Source organism: Mytilus galloprovincialis, chromosome 9 (genome assembly GCF_965363235.1).
Source record: "Mytilus galloprovincialis chromosome 9, xbMytGall1.hap1.1, whole genome shotgun sequence".
NCBI classification, from domain to species: Eukaryota; Metazoa; Mollusca; class Bivalvia; order Mytilida; family Mytilidae; genus Mytilus; species Mytilus galloprovincialis.
This window is the reverse complement of record NC_134846.1, coordinates 82,439,110-82,466,628: the sequence shown is the minus strand read 5'-3', so window position 1 is coordinate 82,466,628 and position 27,519 is coordinate 82,439,110. Positions and strand designations below refer to the sequence as shown.

The following is a 27,519-nucleotide window of genomic DNA, read 5'->3' as shown; positions in this document are numbered from 1 at the left end:
TCTGAAATTGTCCTGCCCCGATATTTTTTCGCAAAAATTTCCGATTTGCGTATTTTGTTTATTTCCGTTACCGGTAAAAGTCGATAATTTCGTTTCATTCATAACTTCATGTACCAAATTTCAGTTTTTGTATTTCTTGGAGTAATCTAACCAAAATGATTAAGTCGACATATTCTGCTGCTCTATGATGACAACATCATCTACCGAGAATAGAGATTGATTACGAGATGCGCATGAAATATTCAGGTTACGCGTAAAACGCTGTGGTTAAGAACGCAAATCGCAGGATGCCACAAATTTTTGTGATTAGAAAACCGTGGTTTTTTTTATTTATGCAAAGACTTTTGTCAGGAAATTTGGACTGTGAATGATATTGAAAGCGCAAGAATAGTTGAACACATTGGTAAAAAAACATGACTGGATTAAAGAAATTGACACAAGCACGAACTTGATATATTTATGACCATATTTTGATATATTGAGTTGAAAAAAAGTTGACAAACATTCGCATTTTAATAGCAAGCCCATGAATTGCCCATGACTGTCGTTTTTTGTTGACACACATCAAACACCCTCTGTCCCTATACCCTCAATAAAGCCATTAAACAATGACTTCTTTTTTGTTGAGTTCATGTTTTACGTTGTAATCATATTTACATCTTACATAAGCACCAATCCTATGATTTTCAACACTGTTTGAGTTTTCATTTTATTCTGTACTCATAATACTTTTGTTGCATACCAATGTATTTGCTTCATTAAAGGGGATAACAAACCATAGCTTAGAAAGCAAAATAAATTTGATGAAGGTAGTCCAACTGAAGAGAGCATTTTTCCACTATTTTGCTGTACTATAAATAGGTTTCTAAAGCAGCAATTGCATGTAGAACAGTGGTTGCCAATCAGAGATATTTATCTAAGATTAATTGAAAAATTATGTATGATTCCTTATACATGTATATACATGATATAAGCTTATTATTCTACTTGCATATATGAAGAACTGGTCATAAGAGGGTGTCATATAAAATAAAAATTAAAAAAAAAAAAAACTACCCACCCGCCAAATTTTAAAAAAAATTCTGGATGAATATCTACATCTACTTATAAATTTTAGTTGGCCTTATAGTCCGATATTAAAGGACCTGACATGACAATATATAAAACAATTAAAGCAAGAAAACCAATGGCCTCAGTGATATATGAAAAAAAATATAAACCAAAAACAAATGGGGTACAGAAACTAATGTCACCAACTGAATTACAGGCTCCCGACTTCAGAAAGCTCATACAGAATGCGACAAGATTAAATATGTTTGGGAATGGTCAACCCTCCACTTACCTGACAATGCCTGAGATAGGGGTGTAACAGCTTGATAAACTTAATCAGCATGAAGCTCTAAAAACAAGTTTTATTAGAATCACTTAGGATTGAGCTAGGATTGCACATACATGTAGACTAATTATGTTGGAGACTTACAGAGGACAAAAGTATATCAGCAGACAGACATTAAAAATACTTATAGCAAGCAAACAAATTAATTTAATCAACTCTGTATTTTGAATAATGAAGAATTATGTTACCCGCAGAAAAGATGTAAATTGTATAATGAACTGGTATATTTACAGATAGTTTTGGAGAATTATGGCTACCCTGGAGTGTTACTGATAGGTACTGACAGTCATACACCTAATGGAGGAGGTTTAGGAGGACTGTGTATTGGTGTAGGTGGTGCTGATGCTGTAGATGTCATGGCTGGTCTCCCCTGGGAACTCAAATGTCCAAAGGTAACAACTGCCATGTAGTCACAAATCCATTACATATAATAAAGTCATCTGATGTCCTGGAAAGAAAAAACTTGTATTTTAAAGAATTTTGCTCTAAATAACAATAAATCAAACCAAGCAAGTCAAATGACTTTTGCAATTACATAAACTTGTGAGTTTTCAGCTTAGGATTAGTTTGGTCATTATGGTCAGATGGATAACCTTTTGATTGCATTGATAAGGATGGAAGGTCACTTTAAATGACGTATTTTGTGTCATTGAACATGTTGAATAATGGACATATGCGATTAAGACAATGCCCTCTATGAGATTAATATTAAAATATCGTTAAGTCTATGATCTTATACACAGTCACACTTCTGAAATATGTGTCAGTCATAATCAAGTATGCAGTTTAGTTGATTATGTAATTATTCCATCTTTTATTAGGTGATAGGAGTAAAGCTTACAGGAAAATTGAGTGGTTGGACTTCACCAAAAGATATCATCCTTAAAGTTGCTGGTATTCTTACAGTAAAAGGAGGAACTGGCGCTATTGTTGAATACTTTGGTCCAGGTGTAGATTCTATTTCATGTACAGGTAATGGTGTTATTATTGACTTTAGTGTAAAAAATTACAGTTAGAAATTATCAAATTGTAATTTTTAGACTTCTTTTGTATTTTTGTTTCTTATTTTATAAGAAGGATGAAATTTTGTTCATTTTGTAAGTTGTATTGTCAGCTGTGGTCTTTAGTGTGTGTCAAGACTACATTATTGTAGATCTTTGTTCCAGTAGACGTAACCAGAAGAAGATAATCACACTAAAAACCTAGATAAAGCATGCAGTCAACAGGTGTGGTTAGGCTTAGAAGTGTCTATACCATGTATTATACTGCAAACATTTATGAGTATTAATCTTGAAAGAAAGAGTATCAGACTTATCGATATTGTCTTTTAGAATAATGGACATTGACAAAAAATGTGTTTGAATGATATGCAACTTGATAGTTGGTATTTTTCATAGAGGTATACCTTTAAATAGATGCACAGTATATGTATTCATTTTCTGGCATAAATAAGTAATTATGCTTCTGGAATTATTGTTTTTAAAGCATATAGTAGTCTGACAGTCAGTCTATCTGTGGGTTCAAAACATGGTCAGATGATACCTCAAGTTCCATTGTTTGATCTGAAAAAGCCTTATAGAAATGAATGCAGAAGAAACTTATTGATTTAGGGGTCAATAGTTTAAAGTTCAAGAAAGGTGTGCTCCAAGAATAAAATGTAAATGTCAGTCTGTTTATCCAACAGGTATGTGTATTCTAATATCCGGTACTATTCACATTTCAATCAGACAGCTGCTTTTGTACAGTTCCACAATATCAACTGTGTTATATAGGTTATTTGAATTAGAGATGTTTATGATAAAATAAAAATGCTGTTAGTGATTATATTCATTGTTGTTATTAGGAATGGGTACCATCTGTAACATGGGTGCTGAGATAGGAGCTACAACATCAGTGTTCCCTTACAACCACAGAATGCAGGACTATCTGAGAGCTACTGAAAGATCAGGTATCTTATTATATATTTCTTTCAAACAAAAATCTATGCTGAAACAAGAAAACATATATAGTGTTTGTTTTTATGCCAAACTACAAAAGTATATTTTTATAGGTTTGAAAAATATTATGTTCATGTTCAAGAATGTTAGTTTTATTAAGACATTATCCAGGAGAGTGTGATGGGTGCTTTTGTGTCATATCCATTCTATTGTTTTCACCAAAAAAAATGATTAATTATTGATTGTATTGACTAACTTGAAGCTATGATTCTGTTTCTGTTTCTTCTGTTCAGATAGTTTCCTCCGTTATATATCGGAGCACTCCCACTTGGGGATATATGGTTTGAAATATTTACAGATATTTACAGTGTGGTGTGGTGCTCAAGTTTAAAAACCTTATATACAGGTAAAACTGAATTTTAAGAACAATTGTTTAAAATTAAGTGCTAATTACATCATTTATGATTCTACCTAGGTTAGAGTTTATGACTTTAATAACCGATGATTACAATTCAAAATTCTAATTTAAATACACATTTCTCATTACAGCTATAGCTGATCTAGCTAATAATTATAAAGGGTTATTATCAGCTGATCCTGACTGTAAATATGACGAGTTGATTGAGATAAATCTCAGTGAGGTAAATACTGTGTATTATTATAAGTGCTTTATATTGTTTTACATTGACACAGAAAAAAAAACCAGTTTCAAACAGCTGAAATTATATATGTGTTATTCATCTTGTGATTAGTAAATTAATATTTAAAAGATACTTAATTTGGCCTGAATCAACCCACCTTTATCTAGTTTGAATCTTTATAAATTTCACTAAACTAACTAATATGACCATATGTGTAAAAGTAATAAAGATATTCTATGATCTTATATTTTTAGTTTTTTAAATGTAAAATACAATTGCATTATGATTAATAGAGTTTACTTTAGTGATTTCGGTTTCTTAACTTAAATTATGGAAAATACTTTACTTTGATGTCTTGATATTTTGAGTATTTCATGAATCATTTATATTTGACAGTTGGAACCTCATGTTAATGGACCATTTACTCCAGATTTAGCTAATCCTATTTCAAAGCTTGGTCAAATAGCTAAAGAGAAGGACTGGCCATTGGACATCAGAGTTGGTAAGTCATTACTCATATAATTCACTTGTTGAGACTGTATCCTTATCAAATCATCAGAATAAAGGTAAAATAAAACTTGAAAAAAAAAATTTCAGAGATATTTATAAGAAAAATATGCACTGTTGTTTGATTTGCAAGGTAATAGCCATGCACTATAAAAGTGACTTATTATTTCCAAAAACACTAATGTTTATTTGAGCAAGAATGCTATTGAATATTTTTTTGGATGTCTCATTAAAAAAACAAGGAAGATAATGCATACCTACTATAATAGAATTGTTCTAGGTATTTTTCTCATTTTTCCAAACTTAAAAACTTAATCATTTTCTACAAAGATAAATCACAAATGTTAATGATCTTTCATTTTAGAAATGCCTAGTGAAAGTTGTGCCATGGTATGCAATTTTGTTCATGTTATAATTAAAATCAACATTCCAGGATAAGTCAACTATTCATAGAAGAATTTGTTTGGTTTCAGGTTTGATTGGTAGCTGCACAAACAGCAGTTATGAAGACATGAGTAGGTCAGCTAGTATTGCCAGACAGGCTGTGAACAAGGGTATTAAATCTAAAGCAGCATTCACAGTAACTCCTGGTTCAGAACAAATTAGAGCTACCATTGAAAGGGATGGGCAGGTATATAAAACGTATATAAAACTCTGCCTACTTTTATTGTTTGCAGATGTCAATCTTAAATCACAATTCTTGAGCAAGCATTAATACAAACAAAGCAAGCAAGCCATCGTAATCTATTAACTTGCTAGCATTAGGATAACAGCTTTAATTTAGGATTTTGTTTATCTACTAGTGCATCTTTGACAATCTGAGCTGCTTCAAGGAGGGATGTCTAAATTGAAAATGATAGAAGTTGTACTTTTCATCATGCTATTTCCAAAGATATACTTAAAAGTGTTAGTCATAGTGTTGTCAAGCTACAAGGTGTGCAAAATTGTCAAATTGTGAAAGATTATACATTGAAAAATATGATTAGAAAGAAAACTCAAACAATGACCTTCTGAAGTAAAGTCAGAAATTATTCTTATGTTGAGTTTTCAGAAAATCAAAATCAAAAATTTGGATTAGGAAACTTTTTTTATTGATTCAGAACAAAACAACAATGTTTTTCTGTACTTTCTAATAATTAATTCTATTATGGGCTATTTCAAAAAAAATGATGCCAAAGTGTGACAAACATGGTAAAAAATTAAGTCATTGCTAATCTTTTTTCTATCATTTTTCTTTAATCCAGAGACATTCAAGTTTACAAAACTACCAAGGGTTAATGCAAAATAATAAAAACAAAAATTTTAACAACATTTTACTCATAAGAATTCATCCACTTTTCAAAGGAAACAACAAAATAATAATATCAACATACAAACATAAATAAGAATATAAATATCAATGTAATTTTTTTGTTTGTTGCAATAAAGGTACTAAATGATTTTCCTGCAATTTTTTTTTTTACTTATAAACAGTTTTTTTTTTAAATATGTAAATTTCACCAATTTTTAGTGTATTCTTTAATATCTTATTTCAAAAGTTTGTATATCTCTTTGCAAAAGCTTTCATTTTATATAAAAATTATAAGGAAGCAAACATATATGATCTAATTACATCCTCTGAAAATTTCAGAACAATTGCTTCAGTCAATTCTAAGTTTTCTTCATTTAAAAAATACAAACATGTGTTTTTTATCCTTTTGTTACACTCCTGACATATTTTTTCAGTAACTGTAAAACTGTTTTTTAATGGAATGTTTAGAAAATCAGTAATGATATCTATTTTAAATTTACAATCTCACAAATAAATAAATCTATTAGATATTTGATTACATATTTTTTTAATATCTGAGCAAAGAGCAAGCTTTTAACATGTTTAATGAGAATTACACTTTAATTTTTAAGAATCTTTGGTGAATAGTGTGCAGAAAAATCACTTTTACAAGACAGATCGGCTTTCTCATTACATTGTAAAGATGTTACAATTATTTTAATAAAGAATCATGTTGAATTTTGTTATAGATAAGCTACATCAGAAACTTGTCAGGAGTGTAACACCATAATTTATTGCTACCATATTTTAACCTGAAACTGACCTGAAATCATGTAGAGTCTTTATATTTCACATATTATTTTAGTGCAAATTAAGAACAGGTTAAAAAAATTATATACTTCTTACATATTTACAAATTTTGCTAATAGTCTATTTAAAAAAAAGATGGCTTTCCTTTAAACCTTGTTCAGTCTCTTGTTTGATACTATATATATGCTGTTTTTATGTCAGATAATGTATTATGATAAGTTTGTTCGTACTACCAAAGATGGTAGCAGTATGTGCTCTGTATATTAAAAATTGTCCAAAAATGTACCAAAAAATGTCAGGAGTGTAACGCTTTAAAATGTTTAAGTGTAACATTCATGTTATTTTTTATAGAAACAATGTTGTTATTATTGGTTTTCTTTTCTTGAATTTGAGTGTGAACACCATCTGTTGCATATTTTCAGTAACAAACATGCCATTATTATGGCCTTTATTGCTTGTTTATGCACAATACTTGTATGTCAGGACTGTAACACATTTAAACAAGCTAGTTCAATTGCAATTTTAGTTCAAAAATTTCAAAAGTAATGATGTAGACTTGTATTCTGTGTTAAGCTGAGGTGTAGTAATGTCATTTTATAATAATTGTCAGCTTGTTTTTCTTCCAATAACTTACCTTTGCTAATAAGATTGAAATAAGGCATTTTTTGTGTTACACTCCTGACATTGAAGTATTGAGCATACAAAAGCAATGAAGGCCATAATAATGGCATGTTTATTACTGATAAACTGTAACAGGTAATGTTCACTGAAATTCAAGAAAAAACAACAACTATAACAACATTGTTTCTATTAAAATAAAATACATCTTAACCCAGTTGTTACACTCCTGACAGACCTGGGTAGTCCTCTTATTGTAACCATAATATTCCAGTATTAGAACTTCAGGGTCAACTGGATGCACCTGTGCCAAGCTATGATACTAAACAAAAAAAGCAAACCGTGCAAGATGTACAGAAACATGTTATTTCACCTACAAAGTCATTTTCTGGCAGCATATTGACTTTTACTAACATTTTTTTTTTTAAACAAACTTATTTGACTTACCTTATGAGGCTCATAAAAATGTAAATATATGGAAGAATTGAACAAGAAATCATAGTCAAGATATAATAGTTGGATGAAAGATATTGTTTGGTATTGTATCTGCCCTTATTTATTCTATATCATCAATGAATGCACATGCTTTCTTCTAAATGTCACACTAAAAGCGTTACACTCCTGACATTTTGAGGTACAATTTTGGACAATATTTTTAAAACACAGCACATACTGCTATTATCTTTGGTAGTTAGGACCAACTAATCATAATACATTATCTGACCTAAAAACATTACAGATATAGTATCATACAAGAGACTGACAAAGGTTTAAAGGAAAGGCATCATTTTTTTTGAAATAGCCCTTATCTGACTTATATCACTTTATTTGGCTATTAACTTGAAAACAACTTGAATCAAACATTAAATTTTCTGTACTTATAAAAACATTCATAAAAATAGGATAAATCACATTATTTTCTTCATTTAAATGAGAAGTCTTACAAAATTAGCACATTTGTTTAAAAATCTAGACTAATTATTGTCTTCTATAATTCGATCCAAGATGGTGGAAGACCCTCAATCTATCATAAAACAGTTAGATGTTGTAGGAATAAATTGATATGGCACTGGAAGATTATCCTATAAATTTGTTATTATTATACCTTACATATATTCTAAACATTTCTAATGTGAAATAACCTTTTCGTGTTGACAATTTTGGATATTCTCATTTTCTACAAGCCATAATTGTATATTGTTATTTGATTTCAGGCCAAAGTTCTAAGAGAAATTGGTGGTGTTGTATTAGCCAATGCTTGTGGTCCATGTATTGGTCAGTGGGACAGAAAAGATGTAAAGAAAGGAGAGAAGAATACCATTGTAACATCATATAATCGTAACTTTACTGGTCGTAATGATGCTAACCCTGCCACTCATGCCTTTGTTGCCTCACCAGAACTTGTCACAGCTTTAGCTATTGCTGGAGATTTAGGATTTAATCCGGAGACTGATTCATTAACAGCTGCTGATGGTTAGTAATCAATGGCAACTGTCTTGAAATTAGTTATCTCCTGCATTTACCATGTTTTAATTTGCCTACAACATTCAATATTATTACCTATATTCTTTACAGTATTATTAACAGGATAGAGTCATATCTGAAACTATTTGGCAATAATTATAATTGAAATGGCCTTTTGCATTAAGATATTTACATAAAATCTAGAAATTTATTCAGAAAAATATTAATTTCCTCATTGGTAAACCGTATTAATCAGGTTAAACTTGAAATTCAAAGATTACTTTACATGTTTCAGGTTCTAAATTCAAATTTGAAACACCTTATGGAGATGAATTACCAGCCAATGGATTTGATCCTGGAGAAGATACCTTCCAACCACCACCATCAGATGGCTCAGCATTGAAAGTTAACGTTGATGAACAGAGTCAGAGGTTACAACTACTCACTCCCTTTACTAAATGGGATGGTAAAGACATCACAGATGCTCTAATTCTAATAAAGGTATTTCCGTTTGAATTGTTTTACACTAGTAATTTTTGGGTCCCTTTATAGCTTGCTTGTCTGTGTGAGCCAGGGCTCTGTGTTGAAGACTGTACTTTGACCTATAATGATTTACTTTTATAAATTGTGACTTGGATGGAGAGTCGTCTCCTTGGCACTCATATAACATCTTCTTATATCTATTTTTTCCATATAGGTATTCTTGCTTCATGTCAATATTCTATTATTTTTGTGTCATTCAAGTAAAATTTGCTACTTAAATTATAGATAACAAACAACAGTGAACCAACACCTAACAAATCTTCAGTACAATATAATCCCTTAAGTGGATACCCCAGTATGCAGGGTTGTTATGATTAAAAAAAAAAACAAAGTGTAGTTATACAATTATTGATGAATTCAAAAATAAGTCAAAGAAAAATTTATAGATAACATGTGTGCATGGCAATTTATACAATTGAAATTAATATTTTCTCTTCTTTTGTAATAAGGTAATTGTCAGACTGGTGCTTCAATTATCATATGAAAACCTGTAGAAATACATCAAGACTGCTACCTGTATACCTGATACTCAGATAATCTCACAATTTTATCAAGACCTTTGTATGAAATTGTACACAGAAAAATATAGTGTTACTTTTTTAATGATTCCATGTTTGTTTCTAAGGTAAAAGGAAAATGTACAACTGACCATATAAGTGCTGCAGGACAATGGCTTAAATACAGAGGTCATTTAGATAACATCTCCAATAACTTTATGATCGGGTAAGTAATTAAAGACCTGAATACATCTTTCTAATACCAATGTTTGTATTATTTCACCAAAAATTGATGGCACACAGACTTCATTTAAACTCACTGAAAGATCTATAAAAGTGTAATACTGGGATTATATATAAATGGCTTAAATACAGACCACATTTAAATAAGATGAAAAATCAGGGTAAGAAGCAAATGACAACTGTTCCCAGTGTAAGAAAACATTAATAATAGTAGTTCAAGAAAGGAAAATATGTTTGTTGTTGATGTTGAGTAACCAGAGAGAACTACCAACCTTCAAAAGTAAAACTAGCAATATTTGTCTGTTTAAAGGAGGTACTAACCTTCAAAAGTAAAACTAGCAATATTTGTCTGTTTAAAGGAGGTACTAACCTTCAAAAGTAAAACTAGCAATATTTGTCTGTTTAAAGGAGGTACTAACCTTCAAAAGTAAAACTAGCAATATTTGTCTGTTTAAAGGAGGTACTAACCTTCAAAAGTAAAACTGGCAATATTTGTCTGTTTAAAGGAGGTACTAACCTTCAAAAGTAAAACTAGCAATATTTGTCTGTTTAAAGGAGGTACTAACCTTCAAAAGTAAAACTAGCAATATTTGTCTGTTTAAAGGAGGTACTAACCTTCAAAAGTAAAACTAGCAATATTTGTCTGTTTAAAGGAGGTACCAACCTTCAAAAGTAAAACTAGCAATATTTGTCTGTTTAAAGGAGGTACCAACCTTCAAAAGTAAAACTGGCAATATCTGTCTGTTTAAAGGAGTTACCAACCTTCAAAAGTAAAACTAGCAATATCTGTCTGTTTAAAAGAGGAATAGCTGAAACAATTTATTAAATTCCATTGAAAGTATTTGTTACACATGAAAAAGGGACCAATGCTCCTGATGTCTGTTAATGATGAAATATATATTCTGTTTGTATATCCCATATCATTGCAATTCAATTTAATTCAATATTTATTATACCCCCGCTTTAAAAAAGGGGGGGTATACTGTTTTACCTCTGTCTGTCAGTCCGTCCGTCCGTCCGTCCATCAGTCCGTCAGTCAGTCCGTCCCATGAAACTTTCGTCACATTTTTCTCAGGAACTACACATCCACTCTTTCTGTAATTTGGTATCAACATTTATATATGTCAGCCATACTGTGTGATGCGTTTTCAGATTCATCACTTGACAACTTCCTGTTTACCAAACACTTGTCTGATTTTACACATGACAGCCAAGTTGAAAATTTTCGTCACATTTTTCTCAGGAACTACAATACAAGGATTTCTGAAATTTGGTTTCAGGATTTATATAAGTCAGCTATACCGTGTGATGCGTTTTCAGATTCATCACTCGACAACTTCCTGTTTACCGAACACTTGTATGATTTTACACATGATAGCCAAGATGAAAATTTTCGTCACATTTTTCTCAGGAACTACAATACAAGGATTTCTGAAATTTGGTTTCAGGATTTATATAAGTCAGCTATACCGTGTGATGCATTTTCAGATTCATCACTCGACAACTTCCTGTTTACCGAACACTTGTATGATTTTACACATGATAACCAAGTTAAAAATATTCGTCATATTTTTCTCAGGAACTACAATACAAGGATTTCTGAAATTTGGTTTCAGGATTTTTATAAGTCAGCTATACCGTGTGATGCGTTTTCAGATTCATCACTCGACAACTTCCTGTTTACCGAACACTTGCATATTTTTACACTATTAATATTATCCACTTGCGGCGGGGGTATCATCAGTGAGCAGTAGCTCGCAGTTTCACTTGTTTATTTATGTCTCACCTTATGTATAAAATTACACAATACATTTATAAAAGATACATTTTGTATACATAAGCCAATCTGTACAGATTTATGAGAGACGATAATCAACTAAAACAATATGTATATGTACATAATAAATATTAAACTTGAATGGTAAAATTATACAACAAAAGTATTCAATTATTGTTTATAAGCTTAATGTAAAAGAACAGGATCCAGAGCAGGATACTATAATGTATTGCAAAAACAAAGTTAATACACAATTCCCTACACATATATATTTTTGTAAAACATCTTTTGTGTTACAGAGCAACAAATTCAGAAAATGGTGAAATTAACAAAGTAAAAAATCTGTTAACAGAAGAATACGGAGCTGTTCCAGCCACCGGTAGATACTATAAGGTAAAACATTACCATCTGAAAATTAACTTTAGTATAGATAAAAAAAAAGGATTTTAAAAAGAAACCATTGAATTTGTTTTATGATTTCCTTTGAAATATAAGATCATGAGGTATAGTTACTTCAACTCTATAATCTTTCCACAAATTGGAATACGCCATGGCTGTTATTTGTGATGTAATTTGGGTTAATTCACAGATTCAGAATATTTCCAGATTTTTATGTATGATTTTAATTTAATATTATTTACAGGCTCAGAATTTACCTTGGGTTGTTGTTGGTGATGAGAACTATGGTGAGGGTAGCAGTCGAGAACATGCAGCATTAGAACCAAGACATTTAGGTGGACGGGCTGTCATTGTCAAAAGTTTTGCCAGAATTCATGGTCAGTATTTAAAAATTGAATGATTTAGAATGAGTAGGAAAACCGAGAAAAAGGTCTTTATATGCAAATTAATAAAAAGGAGAGGTATTTGATAATATAAAGAATGTTTAAGGGAAAAAAAGCAAGTAATAAGCCAGTCTGTCATACCCTAGTGTATGTTCATAATTACTACAGGAAACTGAGGTCAAGTGTCTTAGATTTTATCTCTTTAAAGTACTCAGTTAAACCATCTTTAAAATAATTAGTTATATAAACAATGGTATCACGTTATAACACTGTTGTGCAGCAAAATTATCCATTTAAAATGCTTTTTTTTCCAGAAACAAATTTGAAGAAGCAGGGAATGTTACCATTAACATTTGCAAATCCATCAGATTATGATAAAATTCAGCCTACAGATAAAATATCATTATTAGGTCTTAGTAGTATGGCTCCTGGAAAGGTACGTATTGTATCATAGGTAAAAACATCAACTAAAGGATATATTATATATATATATTATAATTAAGTACGTCTGAGTCAGTGACAACTCTACAACAGATTTATCCATTGGATCACCAGCAATGATATATATATATATTGGTTTGTATGTATGAGACATCAATATCAAACACATTATGTCTACATATAGAGGTCATCATACTGTGTCCAACAAGTGTGAATCACTCACATCAGTTTACAAGGTCTACTTAGCTGCCATTCTACTAAAGTCTTTAAGGGATCTGATTTGAACTTGATATAAATATAGCATAAAGAAACACTTGTTACAATGGTGGGATTTTTGAGACAGGCACACTAACTTGTGGCAGTGTTTCAACTAATTTTGTCTATACACACTTCCATAGTATAATATTTTTTGAAATTTTTTTTATAAAATAAATCTTTTATTGCACATTTCTCTGCTGTTTACAACTTACTCGACTCACAGCATTCAGTCAGGTATCCCTGTAAATTAGTTACTGTTTAACCAGGGAGGTTATACAGTAAAAATTATATCTATTATATATGATTAGTTATACAATATTAATATCTAAATAAATTGATTTTGACAATTTGTTTTTTACAGTTTCGTCATATTATGTAATTACAGAATTTGTACTATCTATTGTCCGATATTGTTTATAGAGTATACATCAATGAATCAAGTCATTCTACACTCGCAATATTGGAGGCTGTTATCAATGGTAAACAAATGGTGAACAAATAGATATCGTTGTAATTATTGCACAACTATAAAAAAGAACTTTTCTTAATGATATTTATTTTCATAACTTGATAGAATAATATTGAATTGATCATATATTAGATGTTATTGCATTTCTGATGTAGTTCTATTGCTTCTTTTTTTACAGCCAGTGACATGTGAAATAAAACATTCAGATGGATCTAAAGACACTATACAACTGAATCATACATTTAATGCAGGACAAATAACCTGGTTTAAGGCTGGCAGTGCACTTAACAGAATGAAGGAAGTCAACAAATAAACAGTTGTTGTGATAGATCTTTATTTATTAGATTTTTAATTTACAAGTCATTTTACACATCAGATATTCTAGATATGAACCTCATTTATCATGAAAACAGATGGCATTTGTTTTATAAAATTCATAGATTGCAGTATTGCCAGTAGCCATAATTTATTTTCGATCTTATTCCTCTTCACTTGAGGGTTTAAACGGTTAAAATATTAAAATAGGGTTTTTGATTTGAAACAATGATAACCATATATAGTTTTGTTAAGTCTAGAAATTTTTATGAATATTTAGGGAGGACAATATTATTTATTTCAAATCCAATTGCTTATAACGATGTTGTTTTTAAGTTTGAAGAGGACTACTAGTTAAGATAAAGAAAAGAACAACTGTAAACTATTATAATTCTTAGAAGTTAATATGGAAAAAAAACCCATAATGATGGCTGTAACTGAAGCCAGGGTAGTTTTGCCATGTATGAATAAGAATGAAGTGAACCTATGGCTAGTTGAGATATAGCAGGCTATGTCAAGTTGAAGTACTTGATTTAAAGTTAGCATTTACATGTGATAGTTCCAAGTTTTGTCATTTTTGTTGTTGAATTATTATACCTCATTGTGCTGTTGTAATATACTTATAACAAATTCAGTCAATTAATTGGATTTTGTTCCATTGTTTTATTTTCACTTTTCCATTGTCCACTATTTGAATCTATGCTTCAGAACCCTAGTTTTTTAGGCTTTTTATTCATTAACAAAATTTGGAAATTGAATCACTGTTTAACAGATAAATCTAGATAGAAAACTGACCAGTCATAGAGACTGATATAACATTGATGCCTAGAGTAAAACTGTAGGTTTTATTTACATTATTTATAATATTTTGCTGTGTAATGAAATGCTTGACCCTCCATATTAAACCCCACCTTTAAAGTAAAGGCACATTTGTTCTGTATATTATCAGATATATAGAATGTAAGTCACATGAGTGTGTATACATGTTGATTTGAGCAGATTACTGATAGTTTTGTATATAACTGGACTTAATTCTGTAATAAAACATGATTATGTTTTTATACCATTGTTTTGTTGATTTTGTGGACAAAGTGACCAGGTACGTTGTCCAGGTAACCATCTTTATGATTTATCTGACTTGTTATTGTTGATACATTTTACAATCTATCTGTTTTCATTGGTATGCTTTTTAAATGTAATCATTCTTGAGATTTGAAGTACAACATCCAGTTTTCAGCAATAATAATTTGTGCTCGTCTAGCATATTAAATTATAAGCCTGGTATCTTTGATAACTATTTACCCCACTGGGTCGATGCCACTGATGGTGGATGTTACGTCCAAGAATGTATCACAAGCCCAGTAGTCCAAATATTCGTGTTGACATGAATATCAATTATATGGACATTTTTATAAATTTACTGTTTGCAAGAGTATAAATTATTTGAAATATTTAGGATTTTTTTTTATCCCAGGCATATATTACATGAGGTGTATTTGGCACAACTTTTTGTTAGAATTTTGGGTCCTCAATGTTCTTCCACTTAACTTTATACATGATTGGCTTTCTAACTTTTTTATATGAGTGTCACTGATGAGTCTTATGTAGAAGAAACATGAGTCTGGCGTATAAAATTATAAACCTGGTACCTTAGATAACAATTAACAATAAGGTCTGTGAAACTGTCTTTTTCTAACTATATTTAACTGAAGACATATATGTTTGGGGTTCATTGAAAATCTTTTCGACAGATAACATCCATTGGGTATCAGTCTTGAGCCTTTATTATTGTGCAACATACCATTAAAAATGAATGTTTTGAAGCAAGCCAGCTTTAAATTTAGCATCCTTTATAAAGGTTTGTTCCTTATTCTTGTAAATTAAAGGTTTAGTATACCCTACCATGAATTTCGTCTGAATTTGTGTGTAGATTAACCTTTCTTTCTTGTACTATTGCATACTAAATATCATTGGCTTAGCATCAAGGCTTCACCTTAAACTTTAACAAATTGTTGACAGAAAACAACACGTCTGGACTTCAAGGTGAAATATAATTTGCTTTTAGGAACATTGTTATTCCAAAGTACACCTATATAAAAATAAGGAGACATGTTATTATTGCCAATGAGACAATTATTTTCCAGAGGTTTGAAAAAGCAGATTTTATCTGGTTTCTTTTATAACTTCCTCCATAGGAATCTGTCAACATGGTCAAGGCCAACATTGGCATGTAATGAAGCATATTCAAAAATATATTAAATGAATGGTGTCAATAGATGACAGGCAATTTGCTGCTATAGAACGGAGGAGATACATTTTGGGATTTAGTTGGCCCTGTCAATTAAGGTAAAATGATGGGTTTTAAAAATGATGATAACATCATTACCTGTTGAATACAGGACTATTTGATATGTGTAGATAAGTTATTCCATATGATAACAAGTATGTCGTTCTGATAAAATGTCAGTGACGAAAGTTGTATAGTAATGACTATCGACTTAATTTCACCAGGGTGTTGTGGGTAACCCAACTTGTTCTATGTGGACCATTTTCTCAGTTTTTCCTTAACGAAGTTACGTTTCACATATGATATTGAATACCGTTTTGTTCCTTATGTCAACTACAATCCTGTTCACGAATATGACCTACTGAAATAATGGACTTATCTTACTTAAAAGTCGGTTTGAATACGGAATCAATATCCGGACGCCTTTATTTTCGTTTTTCTCCCAAAATAACCCAAACTGAATAGTCATAAGAATGGATGACAAATGTGACTATGTACGGTACCTATAGGACAAAGAGGTATGATGATTAATTTATTGTTGGAGGAAGAGAAGCGACACACAAAATGAGGTCTTCTCGTTTAACAGTATAGATATAACAATACTGGTAAAAAAGCTTACTTTATAAAATAAAATAAAAAACATTACAACGTTTGGTCTCTTTGTTATTTTGATACTGTTATTGTAAAATATCAATTGTTAGTCACATTATGAAAGTTTTTAGCAACACGGACATTAAACTACTTTTTATGAAGGCATGCATACATACATACTTTAGTTGCTTACATCCACTTTATTTGGGAGGAGTTATCTCATTGGCAATCATACCATATCTTCTAATTTTTAACACTTTACGATAGTTATTTACTTTAATTGATAGGATAAAAGTAAAATAAAAAAAATCGTACTCCAAAGACAATTCAAAACAGAAAATCCCTTATCAAATGGCAAAATCCAAAGATCAAACACTTCCAGCATTTTTTTGGCACGCCCTCCTATCGCTTCTATTGGAGTTATCAATACCAAATTTAAACCATCGATAGACCCCATCATGAAGTTTTTCCAGATGAACTTTTGTAAGATTTCATCATCTCCTTTAGAAGTTATCTCCCTTTTATTGATGCCCCCCTTCGTTGTTTTTAAAGATATCATGACTTTTTTTGGACAATAGGTAGATCTCATTATGATGTTTTTTCATATGAGGCTGCATAGGATTTCATCATTCCCTATGAGAGTTATATCCCCTTAAAGCAATTTCTTTTATTTGCATTTTTCTCAAAAAATGTTAGAGATAGAATGGATTTGAAAACAGCAACATATACAAGAACAGATGGCAATGTTAATAAACATACACAATCATTTGTTGTTTACCTTTATAAGGAGTTATTTCCATTGAAAAATATATACACATATTTTTAAAAAATTGTATTTTGAGAACCGGAAGTCGTAGAGACCTTGGACCTACACCAATAATCTTAAGTTCGTGTGAACTTCAATTTGCACCCAAGGTCAAAGGTCACTGAGTGCAAAAAAAAATTACACTAAAACGATAAAGAGTATTCCTCACTATAAAGATAAATAGTTTCTGAGAATATCATATGAAAAATTTTAAAGATGAAATTTCGAAATTAAGTCTTGAGGGCTTTTTTTTAATGTTTATTTGTTAAATTTCTCTTTGACATATACACTAAGTTTATTTATTTAAGAACGCACACGCTGAAATGTCTCGTCTGCTTTACTGATCATTGATTTTATATATAAATAAAGGCAACAGTAGTATACCGCTGTTCGAAATTCATAAATCGATTGAGAAAAAACCAAATCCGGGTTGCAAACAAAAACTGAGGGAAACGCATCAAATACAAGAGAAGAACTACGACACATCATTAAAATGTAACACACAGAAGAAAAAAATATAGTGGGTTGAACTAAATCTGTATGGTTTTACACAAAAAGGTCAAATAAATCCTGACAGACAGACATGCACACCTTACAATCATGCATTAAATCAAATATAGTTTAAACTTTTACTTATGGTGGTTGAAAAACAAACCTAAACACAATTTATTTTTAACATCGACCAATGAAGCAGGAAATGAGGACAAGGTCAGAAGATATCTGCCAGACATATTACAATCATTCATATATCCAGATATAGTTGAACATTTTTTTTACCATTTTTTTTAAATAAGAAATTGTGTTGTAATTATGACTAATGTATATATTGGTATTGAATTATATCTGAAAAAGTACTAAAATACATGTAGTAACTTGATCTGAACTAATACCATTCCCTGTTCAAGACTAGTTTTATTGAAGGAGTTAAGTTTTTTTTACATGTTATAAAAACTTTCTAGGTAAGTTAAAGTATCTATTAATATCCGTTTAAGGTTTATTTAAAAGAAAATAGAACATGTTAGAATAATTTACAATTATCTCATTCACATATAGATGTGCATCAGTATACAAATGATTATAGTTTGGAAAGATAGGTGATTCTGGATTCAAAGGAGAAAACATAGACACTATACAATGGAAGATTTTGACATTTATACAAAACGCTGAACCTAAATAAGATTCGCAATTTTGTTTTTTGGGTAAAATAATCATGTAATTTTGATTGAAACATTTACAGTACAAGTATTGTAAACTGTTAATTCTAACAAAGTTATAGTTATTATCAAAATGTCCGTTTCTTAGTATGTTTGCGTTTGGTTGTTTTTTCCCAGTGTTTCTGTTGTTCCATTATTTCCCTCTTATAATTGATGTGTTTCCCTCGATTTTATTTTTTAATCCGGATTTGTTTTTTCTCGATTTACGACTTTTGAACAGTGGTATACTACTGTTGCGTTTGTTAATACAGATATGAATTTGTTCTTATTATTTTTTTTTAAATTTTTTTTTTTTTTGAATTTTTTTTTTCTTTTTATCTTATGTATACTTTCCTTTTATTCCCCCTTGCTGTAAATACAAACAAAATAATGAGATGAAACTCACTATATGTATGTTTGATTTGACTATATTATCGGGTCCCTGTCACGATGACTACAACCCTAATTTTAGTTCTATTCATATGATAAACTATCAATTGATAAGTTAACACCCAATTATCATATATCATATAAATTGATGGTAATAACTGATTTATAGTTGAAAAAAAGATTAAAAATAATATTATGTTAATATGCAGATTACAAAGACAATGTCCCATTCAATGTCAGTTAATTGAAGTGGACCCTACAGTAAAATGCAAAGGTTAATGTGTTTTAAATGTCAAAGTAAAAAATCTTCTAATTCCAAAACTGAAACAGATAAAAGAATGATAGACATAAAGGAATTGGGACAAGAAGATAGGGATATGGGCCAACAAGTCAATGATGTTGGCCTACACGGTAAGGAAGTGGACCATCAAGACAAAGAAATGATGTCTATGTCTGGTCAGCTAAAAGCTGGAGTATACAGTTTTCCAACTAATGTTCAACTTATAAACATAAAAGAATACCAGACAAACCTTGACGACATTGAATTGCTAGCAGTATCCTTGAATGGTTCAAAATGGATTGGAAATGGAATGTACAAGGAAGGCCTTAATCCCTTAACCACACATGCAGCACTACAGCATGTACGAATTGACGAAGGTAAACTGAATATCAAATCCAGTTTTAACATGCTTGTATGGGATATAGCAGTTACTCCTGACAACGACATCCTACTGGCTACAGGGAAACCTAGACTAATGAAGATCAGGCCAAGATCCAATAGACTCACCGATTCAAACTTCTGCGCAGGAACCGCTCTCATGAGTGTGCATGTAACCAAAACTAACAGGGTTATAGCAGGTGGACGGAAATTTGTTGTTGTTATGGATACAGATGGTAACCTTCTGAAAAGGTATGAAAATGATATGAGCCGTAAACCTTATTTTGATGGAAATATTTTGTCTATCACTAGTACAATTAATGGTCATATATTTGTTATACAGAGAACTAATAATCCAAAAGTGTTCGTGTTAGGTAAAGACGATATTATCAATGATTACACAGGACATCCGCTTGTCAATAGTCACAACAAGTTCCATCCAATGTCAGTAGTTGTCACACCAGTCGACAATGTTATTGTGGCTGACGATATCAATCATACACTACATATACTGGACAACAATGGTCACCTACTTACAACCTATAACACCAAGAACATAGGTTTAAAATATCCAAGATGTTTAGCCAGTACAAGGGAAGTATTATATATAGGATGTCTAGGTGGGGGAAAACTATACCAGATGAACATCAAGGGATGCTAATTTTGTTGCATATAACGAACAAATCTTAAAACAGTTAGCAAATGGTATTACAAAATCAATATGCTCTTGGTACAATATGTAAACTGTCATGGATATAAAATTTTAACAAATAACTTTAATCTATATATTTGTTTATGTTGAAATTATTGTTAACGAATTAATCATTTTCTTCTGATACTTGAGAGCATTTCAGAAAACAAAGACAAAATTAATTTATAAAATAAAAAATAAATCATAAGAAACTTTGTGCATCTGCATTGCTTTCCTTGATTTACCTTCAACAAGAATACTTACTCATTTGAAAATCAAGATTGTAAGTTGGCATAATAAAACTAAACCAGCAACTAATCATTAAGTAGACAGCTCTTGTGTGTATAAAACTCCAGGCAATATCTAGTTTGTTTAATGATATATATCTAACTCTGATGAATAAAAAAAGATAGAACTTTTTATCAGTTGTTTTGTGCATACTTTTTAATATACTCGTGGCAAATAAGTTCATAGGAAAAGTATGTCTAATTACTAAGGACTTTATTTTGTATCACAAGTGTTATATTTTATTGCTCTTCCTTATCTGTATCAACATGTTTATTTACTTGACAAAATTTTGATAAATAATATATTTTTTCTACAATCATGCATGCATGTATCAAATCTAAGGATATCCTTTTGCTTACTGGGCATTTGTTTTCCTTCGTTCGTTTACAAAAATCCCCTTTAAAACTACTATAGACCAAACTTTGCCGCCATCATCATTTAGGTATATAAAAAGAAGATCTTGTATGATTGCAATTGGAACAACAATCCACCAATTGAAAGTTCAAAAGTAGTTGAAAGCACCCATACGACCTTTAACAATTAGAAAACCGTATACTGTATAGTCGGCTGTTAAAGGTCACGACATAAAAAAAATGATGAACAATTCAGTTGAGAAAACTAAAGGCAAAATTCATAACAAAACAATTTACGAAAAACTAAGAGCACAGACATGAACCAATGACAACCTCTGAACTACAGGCTTCTGGATTGGAACAGGCACATAACGAATGATGCCGGGTAAAACTTGTTTGTGAGCGCTCTACCCTCCGTAAAACCTGGATAAAAATGTATCAGATGACCCCACTTTGCTACATAGCTAGAAATAGAACATACGGGTAAATTGCAAATTTTGTCTATTATCATGAAAACCGATATGTGTAGAGAAAATCTTACATGGGCAGAAATATTGAAATTGAAAAAAATCTTTAAAACTGAAAAAAGTCTCATAGGCACTTCAATAGCAAATACGATCAGGAAGATACAAAAATTGCACCTGATTACTACAATGAAGCAATCTTTTGCATATAGCTCCTCAATACTTTTAAATAATGAAATAAAATGTTGTAAAACATGGACACTTTTGAACAAAAATGTATAAATTTCTTGACTGTAAATAATTTACAACAACTCACTCATGTATTTTAATGATTTATACTTCATGTATATATACATATATTAATGTAATTTTCTCTTGTTCTACAGACAATGTATAGTGAGAATGAATATTGCATCTACATAATATGTTCAAATTGTAAGCTTTGTAATATTTGTACTGTTTGTTCTTAGTGAGGGGCAAGGTAGATTAGTGAATGCTAATTGTATCAGCCTCTTTAAATAAAGTCATTACCTATTATTTCCTTACTAACTTGAATAAGTTTAATTTGTCGAAGTCGTCAGTAGTTCTTTAAAGGAGTTTTGGCACTTAATGAACAATTTTCTACCTACTTCTGAAAAAGATAAAGAGAAATTGTAAATAGAAATTTATCAACAAAAAAGAGATTGTATAACATTTAGAATGTACAACTAGGGTTCGTTTGTCTTCACATAACCCTTTTTATATCAAAACTGGACGTTATGGTGTTACTTCATGTATAACATATGAAGAAATTCAATTTTGTTGTGATTCAAGAGTTATATAAGACAAGTTTCATTTCTCCAACAATGTACCAGATAAACGTATTTGCGTAAAAATATACCAAGAAATATTACTGGTCTAGGCCATCAACATTTAGGTTAATAGAATTATTGTCTGGTGAAACACAAAACGTAGGAAAATATAACATTTTTTCTTTTAAATAAAGAAACAGTTCATTGCAAAGATATTTTGAAAACATAACATTTCTGACTTAATTTATTGTTATTTGTACATACTGTTATTAGATATAAGATGTGGTGTGAGTGCCAATGAGACAACTCTCGTCACCATTTGTGAAAGTAAACCTTTATAGATCAAAGTACGGTCTTCAACACGGAGCCATGGCTTAATGTTTGTAATATGCCATATGTGTAAATTGTTTTTAATACACATTAATTATAATAATTTTTAAATAATAATGTAAATAATAAGGTAACAAATTATTTTCGGTCTCAGGCATTTAAAACAAAAAAGTATTAGTTAATCAGAAATAAATAGACAATTATTCAATATACAATCAGGACTGCATCTATATCAATTGCATGATATGCATAAATAAGTTATAACAAATATGTCAATAAACTTTTAATTACTGATAAATCAACCTCGAGTTATTTAGATAAATTATGTCATTTGATTAGCTTCAACTTTAATCAAAGGTCTAATGAGTATATATTCATTATGGAACAACATCATAGGGCATTGCATCCTTAACATAAAGTTCCCCATTTATCTGGACAAATAAAATTTCAAATTCAAGCTATTCTTGGATCTGATCGAATATTTTTTTTCACAAATTGCTAGTTTTGTTTTTTTTCTCAATCATTCGTGTATTGTTTAAAAGGATTTTGCTTTGCACTTTTTGTGAAAAATTAATTTGAAACGATCAAATACAATCAATAATATCATGTCGCATATATGGGACAAGATCCCTAATGCGCCTTGAAATGAGGAACTCAAAAGTCACGTGTAAACAAAAATTCTCTGTGTAGTGATATTTGACACTTTTCTATGATAAACAAGTGACTGAGCTTAACCATTTGAGTTAATTTAGAAAGTAGGGGAACACAGAATAAATGTGTAAAATCTATGGAGCTATTAAATGTGTTCAAAGTATTAAATTTTCAAAGAACTTTTTGTGTTAAAAATGGGATTATTTACCATGAGGAGCCGCATCACAAAAGGATACTCGGGGTTTGCTAATTTACGGAAAAAGTAATCTCACTTCGTACCCCGAAAATTTAACCACATATGTCAAAATGTCTCAGCTTCGAAACGAGCCATCACACATATCCAAGTTAACGATATGGACTGAGCAACAGAAGAAAACGTTACCATTACGGCCTATGGAAAAACTAATGCGCATCTGTACCCATATGTGTTGTCCACCAAGAACAGCAGGAGATATGACTGTAAAAGAACCATCCATACACTAGTTCTGCCAACAATAATGAAAATAAAATATGATTCCACGCTACAAATATGAAAGAGGATCTTATAATTAAAAGAGGGCTGCTTCATGCTCAATTCACCATTTTCTATAGAAGAAACTGCCTGTACCAATTAAGGTATACGACAGTTGTTATCTATTCGTTTAATGTGTTATGAGGTTTTTTGCAATTGGATTAGGGAATTTTCCTCGGAGTTGGGAATTTTTGTTACTTTTATACTTTCATCATTCCTTTCAAGATAGTTTTATAAGGTTTTCAAATCATTTATAATGTACTTCAAGACTTTCGAACAAAATTGTATGTAATACAAACCATCAGATACTAGGTTTATAATTTGTAACGACAGGCAAGCAAGTCCGTCTACATCATACTCCTTAGTGACACTCGAATCAAAATAGTTTGAAGGCCAGATAAACTTAATAACTAAATTCATGATTTTATGATTGTATGAGATGTTAAACCAATTGCCTTTAATCCATTTTGAAATTAAAACATATAAAAATATGTGAACTGTAAATTTAACAAACAAAGGAAAATACAAAATCAATCTGATCTTGTTGTATAAAGTTCGCAGCTTATAGATGTAACAAATTACATAGATATATATATAGTTATCAGTAAATGTATTAGAAAGTATTCTCTCATTCTTTTAATATTTTTTCTATATTTATTTATACTTTAAAGTACCCTCTACCTCTATGTAACATGAAAAGCATGCCGGGCACAATTCAGTAACAACAGTCGTACAAAAGTATTAACACATCTGAATTTTCTACACTTTACAAAAATATTTCTCATTCCAGCCCCAAAGACAAATTGAAAGAGATCGTCCTGCTTTGTTTCATAAAAAAAGAATTGCCATTGTACTTACAAGTATCGTTTCTTCATGAGGGATAAATCCTACTTTGTAAAATTAATTCCGATTCAAACAAAAATTCTCGGAAACCGACATTTTCAATATGCCTGATTTCTTAATTGACAACATTTTTGTTACGTTTAGATGGTAGTTTTTTTTAACAAACAATCGGCATTCTCACGAGAACTATCTCTTCATGCCGGATCGTTCCTTCATTCACATGAGATTTATTTCATACAGCTCTGATGAACTTCTTAGGAATAAAGAAAAGACTGAAGTAAGCAGTATCCTTTTAACTTCACATTTAGCTTTATATATGATGTTCTCTCACTTTATGTTTAAAATTTGGTGACTGTTAAATGCATCCAATAATGCAAAACTAAAAAGTAAGATAATGCTTGCTTCTTTCATTCTTTTTACGAAGCTCCTTAAGGAAGTCAGCCTAATATAAATAAAAGTACCAGTCTGCAAGAAGCGAAGTATATTTGACTCCAATAGGAATACCGATTGTTTGGTGAAGAAAAAATCCCCAACGTAACAAATATGTTGTCAATCAAGACATCAAGAATCTTGGTAATGTCATCTTCAGAGATTTTTTTGTTTGATTCAGAGTGATTTAATCAAAGTACGGTTTATCCCTCACATACTAAGACAAGATACATGTATGATTCTTGTATCTACGTTGGCCATTCTTTTTATACAACAAAGAAGGGCCAACTTTAATTCGACTTTCAGTTTGGAATGGGTGAGTATCTGTGTAAAAATTAGAAAAGTCAAATGTTTTAATACTATTGCAGGATGAAAGTCTTAGATTGCATGTGCTCAAATAGATCTTTGATTTTTTTAATATTCATGTCTGATTCACGTCTTCTTTATGATATCTTGATGATAAAATTAATGTTAATAGAAAGAGGTGTGTGGTTCACTTGGAAGACTCAGCAACATAACTTTGTTCGTAGAACACTTATATAATTTAGGTATCCAATACAGTAAGGGAGGAACAGACTTGATTATTCCGGATTTCCTCCTTGGTAAGTTTCGTGGGGGTAAATGTCGAATTTCCAGGTGAATTGTGAATACCTAATTCATTTATCAAGCAGTTCATATAATGTGATTAACATACACAAACGAAGTTATGTGTGGCTTTATCTGTGGGGACAATAACATATTTGTCATGGAGGTAGGATAGGTGATTTGCAACATTTGCATGGGTCTTTAAAGATTGATGAAGCATGTGTATTCATAGACCCATTATTTTTTTTATTATGATTCAAATCAACGACCTTACAGCTAATCCTTACGAAAGAATATCTACATCTTCTTTCTAGAGTTTGGTCCATTGCCTGCCTGCCAAATGCCCGGCATAATTTGAAGTTTTGTTTCAATTGATGAATTTGGGCTCACAATATTTTTGGCATTTGTATAACACATTTCGAAGAGAAAAGTTATTGACCATGTTTAGGTCACTTGTAATAATGTGGCTAGTCAGTGTATATAAAAATGTGGAACTAGCACAGGTGTAATCAGGAGGTTTAGACTTGAAGTCATGAACATTGAGATCCTCCAACATATGTATTAAAAGGAGAAAGGAAATGGGGAATGTGTCAAAGCGACAACAACCCGACTATAGAGCAGTCAACAGCCAAAAACCGAATGACAGTATGTAATTGAACTTTTAGTTCCATTGGTTTGGTATAGGTTTACGAAATGATAAGTACATACTAATCTTTAAAATAGGGAGGTATAACAATCAAAAATATTTCAAAGAATTACATTTGATTTCAATTGTCCAACATCTTGAGAAGATTTTGTTCATTTGATTACAATTGTCTAGCTTATCTTGAGGTTTTGTACATTGGATTACAATTGTCTAGCTTATCTTGAGGTTTTGTATATTGGATTACAATTGTCTAGCTTATCTTCAGGTTTTGTACATTGGATTACAATTGTCTAGCTGATCTTGAGGTTTTGTCCATTGGATTACAATTGTCCAGCTTATCTTGAGGTTTTGTACATTGGATTACAATTGTCTAGCTTATCTTGAGGTTTTGTACATTTGATTACAATTGTCTAGCTTATCTTGAGGTTTTGTACATTGGATTACAATTGTCTAGCTTATCTTGAGGTTTTGTACATTTGATTACAATTGTCAAGCTTATCTTGAGGTTTTGTACATTGGATTACAATTGTCTAGCTGATCTTGAGGTTTTGTACATTTGATTACAATTGTCTAGCTTATCTTGAGGTTTTGTACATTTGATTACAATTGTCAAGCTTATCTTGAGGTTTTGTACATTGGATTACAATTGTCTAGCTTATCTTGAGGTTTTGTACATTTGATTACAATTGTCTAGCTTATCTTCAGGTTTTGTACATTGGATTACAATTGTCTAGCTTATCTTCAGGTTTTGTACATTTGATTACAATTGTCTAGCTTATCTTGAGGTTTTGTACATTGGATTACAATTGTCTAGCTTATCTTCAGGTTTTGTACATTTGATTACAATTGTCAAGCTTATCTTGAGGTTTTGTACATTGGATTACAATTGTCTAGCTTATCTTGAGGTTTTGTACATATTTGATTACAATTGTCTAGCTTATCTTGAGGTTTTGTACATTTGATTACAATTGTCTAGCTTATCTTCAGGTTTTGTACATTTGAGATTATTTGATATCAATTGACCAGCTAATCTTGAGAAGGTTTA

The 27,519-nt window shown here is 30.8% G+C and overlaps 1 protein-coding gene across 1 annotated transcript in view; it reads left to right on the top strand.

Moving 5' to 3' along the window:
* LOC143046139 (aconitate hydratase, mitochondrial-like) overlaps positions 1–14,616 on the top strand; it is a 31,028-nt gene extending 16,412 nt beyond the window's left edge. The window contains exons 8-20 of the mRNA XM_076219149.1: positions 1,630–1,788; positions 2,218–2,368; positions 3,240–3,344; positions 3,883–3,974; positions 4,371–4,476; positions 4,955–5,112; positions 8,394–8,652; positions 8,939–9,144; positions 9,812–9,909; positions 12,003–12,096; positions 12,347–12,479; positions 12,800–12,921; positions 13,832–14,616. Of these exons, the coding sequence (XP_076075264.1) occupies positions 1,630–1,788; positions 2,218–2,368; positions 3,240–3,344; positions 3,883–3,974; positions 4,371–4,476; positions 4,955–5,112; positions 8,394–8,652; positions 8,939–9,144; positions 9,812–9,909; positions 12,003–12,096; positions 12,347–12,479; positions 12,800–12,921; positions 13,832–13,966 (1,818 nt within the window). The 3' untranslated portion in view covers positions 13,967–14,616. The remainder of the gene's footprint in view (positions 1–1,629; positions 1,789–2,217; positions 2,369–3,239; positions 3,345–3,882; positions 3,975–4,370; positions 4,477–4,954; positions 5,113–8,393; positions 8,653–8,938; positions 9,145–9,811; positions 9,910–12,002; positions 12,097–12,346; positions 12,480–12,799; positions 12,922–13,831) is intronic.
* The last annotated feature ends 12,903 nt before the right edge of the window (positions 14,617–27,519 follow it).